This window comes from Ochotona princeps, chromosome 17, assembly GCF_030435755.1.
Source record: "Ochotona princeps isolate mOchPri1 chromosome 17, mOchPri1.hap1, whole genome shotgun sequence".
Lineage (NCBI taxonomy): Eukaryota > Metazoa > Chordata > Mammalia > Lagomorpha > Ochotonidae > Ochotona > Ochotona princeps.
In genome coordinates, this window is record NC_080848.1 from 35,571,647 (window position 1) to 35,578,806 (window position 7,160).

The window sequence follows — 7,160 nt, forward strand, 5'->3', positions numbered from 1 at the left end:
CTTCCGGCGCACGGCGGGCGGAAGTGCTGCTGGGGGAGTCGGGCAGGTCACCTGACTGTGGAGTGGACGGGCTATGGCGTCTTCTCTGGTTGCCGGAGAGCGACTGCTGCGCGCTTTGGGCCCCGGCGGAGAGCTGGAGCCGGAGAAGCTGCCCCGGAAGCTCCGGGCTGAGCTTGAAGCCGTGCTCAGCCCTAAGCACGCGGGCGCTGATCGTCCCGGTAGCCCTCGATGCTTGATTCCCTTCCGTCTGCTCCGGGATCTGCACCAGCACCTGAGAGAAAGGGGTGAGCCCCGGGCGCCTCCCGGCTGCCAGGTGTACCCCCTTCAAAGGTCTCGTTTCACCCCCCTCGTTTTCCACCTGCGGAGCACTCGGCCAGCCAACACACGAATCACCTCAGACCCGCTCCCTTCTCAGTTCCCGTGGCAATTCCTTGTGGATGACAGATTTTGTTCATTTTCTGGTTTCTTGAGAACCGCCTTTGGCAGATGGATCCTTGGACCTGCCGGACCCTTGAGGAAGTCCAAGTTCTAACAACAGCATCTCCCTGTTTGCCTTTTTTCCGCAGTCGGAACTAGTGCAGCCTAGTGAGTCTTTGCAGTTTAGGAATCCGGATTTCTTCCCATCTTAAGTGAAATCTGATTTTTTTTTTTTTTAAGATAGGATAAGGCAGGTTGTGTTGAAAGATGCAGTCTGAGATTGGGGGTCTGAGTTCTGTTGCAGACAAATTTTTCTTTTCTCCACCTCAGGTAGATGTGAGGAGAGGCCATAAAACACACCAGCATATACTCGGCTCTACTTAGCATAGCCTCGCCAGAAGTACAAAAGATAAACTTTTCCCCTATAAGAACTAGAGAGGATCTTAGATGAACTAGAAGAAGACTGTCTGGTTGTCTAGTATCACTGTGATCTTTGCTGCAGATCTCTGGCAGCAATGAAATGACGTAACCCACAGGCAAATGCAAAGATGCTTTGGTTGTAACATGAGCAGGACAGTTGGGAGCTGGCAGTTTAAGTGGACTGGGGAACACAAGAATGTTCTTGGGTGGACTTTTGTAGATTCTGTTGAACACGATCCTGGAGGTAACTGTTTTGTTTTAGTAGAGAGGGCCACCCTCCTTGAGCTTAACCCTTCAGCTCCAGCTCTCCGCATCATTATGTCTGGGCAAACCTTTTCTTCCCAGATGGCACACTGTACCTTCATGAGCTCCTAGAAGGCAGCGAGATCTACCTCCCAGAGGTGGTGAAGCCCCCACGGGTATGTAAGGCACATAGGTGTGAGGGTGGCTGTTGGTGGAGTTGAACTGCTTCTTGACACTTTGAATACAGAAATTGACTTTGGGGTTCAAAATTTGCCTTTTGTGTTATGGGTATCTGGGGTGGAGGAACCATATAGCCTTCTGTATTTGACAGATTGGAAAACTAAGATCATTTCAGCCCCCTGCAGAAAAAAAAAAAATAGTTCCCAAATTAGTGGAGGTATAACTGGTATATGGGTCTCCTGGGAGCGAAGGATAATGATGTATTTTCCAGCAAACTAAGAGTGTAATTCTCGTTTGATTTTTCTTTCAGAACCCAGAGCTGGTTGCACGGCTAGAAAAGATTAAGATACAGCTAGCCAATGAGGAGTATAAGCGGATCACTCGCAATGTCACCTGTCAGGTAACACCCTCTTCAATATAAGTGTGTGAAAAAAGGACCCTGTGCTGGAAAGAGGCACAGAGAAAAAAAAAAAAAAAAACCAACATGAAAATGTGGTGTGAATACTGTTCAGAGACCATAGGCGCTCTGTACATCTTGTAAACTACAACAACTTTCCACTCATTCACTTTCAGGGTGGGAAACCTCTGAAATGATCGACTTAAAAAAATTAGCCTGCTGCTAAATAATATAGCTTCACAGTAGAATGCTGGACTTTTATCATTGTCTATTACCTACCATATCATGGTATACTTAAATAGTAGAATGTTGGACTTGTGACTGTTGTTGAAGGACTCTGCTATTGTAACAGTACAGGGGAAAATAGTGGGAGAGGGGGGAAGGGGAAATCTGTGCGTCTAGGGAACTGAGTCATACAAAATTGAAAGAAAAAAAAAATTAGCCTGCTGTAAGTTTACGGAATTTCAAGTCCCACCTGCAGTTGCCATTGCAGGACCAAACCAAATGATACTGTAGGCTTTATGTGGCCTGTGGGCCACATGTCCCCTCGTCCCTCCCCTCCCTCCGAATTTGATGACTAATTCTTATGCACTATAGAGGTGGGGGTCAGTTCTTAGATGGTGGCTATGGAGGGCAGGGGGGTAAGCCTGTGCACCTTCTGCCAGGACTCTCACTGCTCTCTGGCATGTTCTTGACCTGGAGCAACACAGGATTGAATGGGCACTGTTGGTCTGTGTCCTCTCCCTCTTGCTCTATGGTCTAGAAGAGACACTGGTCCTGGACGAACTAATCCGTGGAGAAGACAGGGTGAATGTGTCAGGGAATAGGGAAGGTTGGGCCGAGACTGAACCATGAGCGTTGCCTGTACTGCCCTCAAGCTACTCGCATTCAAGAATCATCTGCTTTGTTTCCCCCTAGGATCCAAGACATGGTGGGACTCTCAGTGACCTGGGAAAACAAGGTGAGGTACTAGGAAGCCAAGCCATTAACGCCTCTTCCTAGGATGGGGTCATGGCACCCCTTCCCATCCCAGCATTCTGATGTTGAGTCAGAGTCATTCAGACTTGTGGTTTGAGGAGAACCCAATTGATGAGGGAGGTAGCCAGATGATAACGGTCTCCTGGAGAATGCTGACCTGAAGGTTTCTCTTCTGGGTTCTTCCCCAAAGTGAGGTCAGTGAAGGCTTTGGTCATCACCATCTTCAACTTCATTGTCACGGTGGTAGCCGCCTTCGTCTGCACCTATCTTGGAAGCCAGTATATCTTCACAGAAATGACCTCGGTAAGTAGGCATTGGGTAAAGCTAGGTGCCCCAGGTGAGGGTATTAGAGGGAAGGGGAGGACACATGGGAAGTTGTCCCACACAAATGAGGTATTGGACATGTTTATTTAATAAACACACGGAGCATTTGGGCCTTCCAGCAGTCATATGGACGGGAGGACATAGTTCTAAGAGAAGTTGGATCCTGTTTTCTCCTTCCCAAACTTAAGAACTGGGCTGGGGGCTCTTCATTCTTAGAGGTGCCAGGAACTGCAAAGCTGGGTGCTTGTATGTGTCCCCTAACCCTCACTCTCCTCCCCAGCGGGTGTTGGCTGCCCTGATCGTCGCCTCGGTGGTGGGGCTGGCTGAGCTGTATGTCATGGTGCGTGCCATGGAAGGCGAGTTGGGAGAGCTATAACCAGTGCCTCATTGTCACAGTCTGGAGAAGGTGCCCAGGGGCTCCTGACCGCCCATCATGACCTCAGCCAATCCGCCAGGCTCCTTGTTCGTAGTTCCATCGAGTCAAGGGACCAAGCCAGGCCACACATGATTCCTCCAGGAAGTTCTATCTTCTGTGAATTTCCAAGAAGAAGATCCAAGCCCCACCACATCTTTAAGAGAGCTGGTCTGTCCATACCTTCTCCAGTCATTCTGGGCACTGGGTTTTTTCCATCAGAAGTAAATGGAATCCGGGCCCGGCGGCGTGGCCTAGCAGCTAAAGTCCTCGCCTTGAACACACCAGGATCCCATATCAGCACCGGTTCTAATCCCAGCAGCTCCACTTCCCATCCAGCTCCCTGCTTGTGGCCTGGGAAAGCAGTAGAGGACAGCCCAATGCATTGGGACCCTGCACCCGCGTGGGAGACCTGGAAGAGGTTCCAGGTTCCCGGCTTCGGATTGGCGCAGCACTGGCCGTTGCGGCTCACTTGGGGAGTGAATCATTGGATGGAAGATCTTCCTCTCTGTCTCTCCTCCTCTCTGTATATCTGACTTTGTAATAAAATAAATAAATCTTAAAAAAAAAAAAAAAAGAAGTAAATGGAATCCAGGCCGGCCCAGGTAGAAGCCATGCTGCCTTAAACTTGTCGCCTTCTCTGACCCACACATCTATAATGCAGACCTGTAATTTTGAGATCAGAAGCTTCCAAGGAAGCAGAAAGGATATGTTGTCCCCAGTTTATGCTGGAAGAAGAGCTGATCAGAACACTGACATCAAGCCACAGCAAGATGGGTTGGGATAGACTGATGGAGCTGGAAGCAAAGCAGCTCTCTTGTGGAAAAGGAAATGACATTAGGCCCTTTTTCCAGAAGACAGAATGGAAAGGCAAATGGGCAGCTCTGTGGTTCTTCGCTGTTTAATGGAACCAAAAACCCCTATGTTGTCCTGCTGTTTGTATGTACTCTTAAGCTACTGCAAACTTAGATGAGTTGGTATGGCAATAGAATCTGTATGGAGCGCATAATAGTAGTCCGGGACAGGCTTTTGCCCCTATTGTTAAGATACCATTTAAGAGGGCCTGGCGGCATGGCCTAGCGGCTAAAGTCCTCGCCTTGAAAGCCCCGGGATCCCATATGGGCGCCGGTTCTAATCCCGGCAGCTCCACTTCCCATCCAGCTCCCTGCTTGTGGCCTGGGAAAGCAGTCGAGGACGGCCCAAGGATTTGGGACCCTGCACCCGCGTGGGAGACCCAGAAGAGGTTCCTGGTTCCCGGCTTTGGATCAGCGCGCACCGGCCTGTTGCGGCTCACTTGGGGAGTGAAACATCGGACGGAAGATCTTCCTCTCTGTCTCTCCTCCTCTCTGTATATCTGGCTGTAATAAAAAATGAATAAATCTTTAAAAAAAAAAAAAAAAAAAAAAAAAGATACCATTTAAGATGCCCATGCCTCATGTTGGAGTACCTGGTTCAGCTCCCACGTCCAGCTTCTGATTCCAGCTTCCAGCTAATGCAGACCCTGGAAGTCAGCAAGTTATGGCTGAAATGACTGGGTACTTGTCTGTCACCCAGTTTCAGGTAAGCCAGGTCCTGCCACCCCAAGCGTTTAGGAGTCAACCAACAGATAGATGGGCACTCTGGTTTTCAGTCTGTTTCTCTTTCTGCCTCTTAAATAATAAGGAAAGGAAATGTATCAACCTTAGTTATTTTATTTATATAATACATATTTGTCGTGTCCAGCATGTTCTTACTGCCAGTTTGTGACAAACAAGATAAAGCGGAGATTTCCAAAGCTGTGATGATTATCAGTGGTCTGCACCGAACGGCAGCTCTTTCTGTTCAGAGTATGTGCTCCTATGCACACACCTCCACTTTTTTTCTTTTTTTTTCCAAAGCTCTTTCTGTTCTTACGAATTATGTTCATTAGCTAAGTAAATGCTTTCCTCTATGGTGTTTGCCGGTTTTATCAGTTGGGAGAGGCGTCAGCTATGAGGAGATTGGGTGAAGAAGCTACACCAGGGACCAGCACTGTGGTGTAACAAGCAAAAGCTGCCCTCTGCAGTGCTGGCATTCTCATATAGGCGCCAGTGTGAGTCCCAGCTCTTCAGTTCTGATCAAGCTCTCTGTTAATGCTCCTGTCAAGCAGCAGAGGATGGCTCAAGTCCTTGGACCTCTGTCACCCACGTAGGAGACCTAGAAGAAGCTCCTGGCTCCTGGTTTCAGACCAACCAGCCCTGCTATGGCCATTGATGCCATTTGGGGAGTGAGCCAACAGATGAAAGATCTCTGTCTCCCCCTCCCATTGTAACTTTCAAATAAATAAATAAATCTTCAGCGGAAAAAAAAGGTTAAAAAAAAAAACTACACAGGGTTTGTGGAGATTCTGTGGCTGTATTTGTGTCTTCATTCCCTGTGACAGGATGTCACCACAGGTGTATTTGCACATCCACCAGCTACCTGGATCTAGACTGGAAGACATCTGAATGGGAGACAGGTGGGCCTCCTCAAAAAGATTCTAACCCAAGGACTTCAAACGGTTGAAGCAGGATCATTTCATCTGCCAGCCAGCCATTAGAATGGATTCTCCATTGGATCCCTGGCCCCAGTTCCCAGGCTGTTGACACTAAGCACACATGGAAAACTGCTTCGGGGCCCAGGCACTGTGCCTGCTTCTGGGATAGTGAGGTACAAGACCCAGTCTTGGGCCCGGCGGCGTGGCCTAGCAGCTAAAGTCCTCGCCTTGAACGCCCCTGAATCCCATATGGGCGCCAGTTCTAATCCCGGCAGCTCCACTTCCCATCCAGCTCCCTGCCTGTAGCCTGGGAAAGCAGTCAAGGACAGCCTAATGCATTGGGACACTGCACCCGTGAGGGAGACCTGGAAGAGGTTCCTGGTTCCCGGCATCGGATTGGCGCTCACCGGCCTGTTGCGGCTCACTTGGGGAGTGAATCATCAGACGGAAGATCTTCCTCTCTGTCTCTCCTCCTCTCTCTGTATATCTGACTTTGTAATAAAAATAAATCTTTAAAAAACAAACAAACAAACAAAAAAAGACCCAGTCTTGTACAAGGAGCCAATGGCTGCTGCACAAGCTGGACTCCATCTGCAAGGGTGGATTTAGGAATAGGAATCTGGTGGCCTGTGCACCAGTTCTTAGCACAGAAGAATGAGCTCTGCCAACCCTCCACCCCTCTGTCTTCTTACCCTGTGCTTTCTGAGGTGCAGTCTGTCCAGCGAAGTGCTTGACAGGAGGTCAGAGGCTGGAGAAGTTTGGGGCTCCAAGTTTGTCATGGCCTGCTGCACACAGAAGGAAGTAGCATTCTTTGGGTTTTTACAAAGTGTCACCACAGGACGCCCTTTTCCTCTATGGTTTCTTATTCCCAAGGGAAGGAAGCAAATGTTGCCATCCCTGCTTTTGAGACAGAGTATCCAAGAGATGCTATGGTTCTGTAGCAGTGCCAGGGTTTGAACCCAGTGCAAAGCAGTTGCAAGCTCCATACTTTTCCTTCCAGAGCAGAGCAGCCCCAGGAGGGGAAGCACTTAGAATGTGCAGGAGGTGCCAGCTTAAGCTCCCATCACCTCAGAGATGGCCCACCAGCAGGGTCCTAAGCCCTCCAGGGAACTCCCTGCAATTCACCAGAATCCATGTGAAACCTGGCCTATTTAGGGATTACATTATGGAGATACATTTCTAAAGCAAACGGCCCTTGCCCCTATTCATTCACAGCACACAACAATCCAGATTAAGGTGCAGAGATGGGGTTTTATTTGAGGATTAGTTGGTATTACAGATGACAGTGATACCAA

General features: G+C 49.0%; 1 protein-coding gene across 2 annotated transcripts; it reads left to right on the plus strand.

The window, feature by feature from the left end:
- The first annotated feature begins 17 nt into the window (after positions 1–17).
- TMEM199 (transmembrane protein 199) lies at positions 18–6,976 on the plus strand. 2 transcript variants are annotated; one of them, XM_058675539.1, is made up of 6 exons: positions 18–284; positions 1,183–1,256; positions 1,571–1,660; positions 2,576–2,618; positions 2,826–2,938; positions 6,573–6,976. In XM_058675539.1, the coding sequence occupies exons 1-6, from the start codon at positions 74–76 to the stop codon at positions 6,597–6,599; spliced, it is 558 nt and encodes a 185-aa protein (XP_058531522.1). In that variant the 5' UTR covers positions 18–73; the 3' UTR covers positions 6,600–6,976. The 2 variants fall into 2 exon arrangements, with proteins under 2 accessions (XP_058531522.1, XP_004594068.2); XM_004594011.2 differs by lacking the exon at positions 6,573–6,976 and adding an exon at positions 3,240–3,607 and having other exon boundaries at positions 21–284.
- The last annotated feature ends 184 nt before the right edge of the window (positions 6,977–7,160 follow it).

Coding starts and splice junctions, on each gene's coding strand:
- TMEM199 (XM_004594011.2), top strand. CDS start 74: ATGGCGTCTTCTCTGGTTGCCGGAGAGCGACTGCTGCGCGCTTTGGGC. Junction 1,257..1,570: donor AGGTGGTGAAGCCCCCACGG/GTATGTAAGGCA, acceptor TTTTTCTTTCAG/AACCCAGAGCTGGTTGCACG. Junction 1,661..2,575: donor CTCGCAATGTCACCTGTCAG/GTAACACCCTCT, acceptor GTTTCCCCCTAG/GATCCAAGACATGGTGGGAC.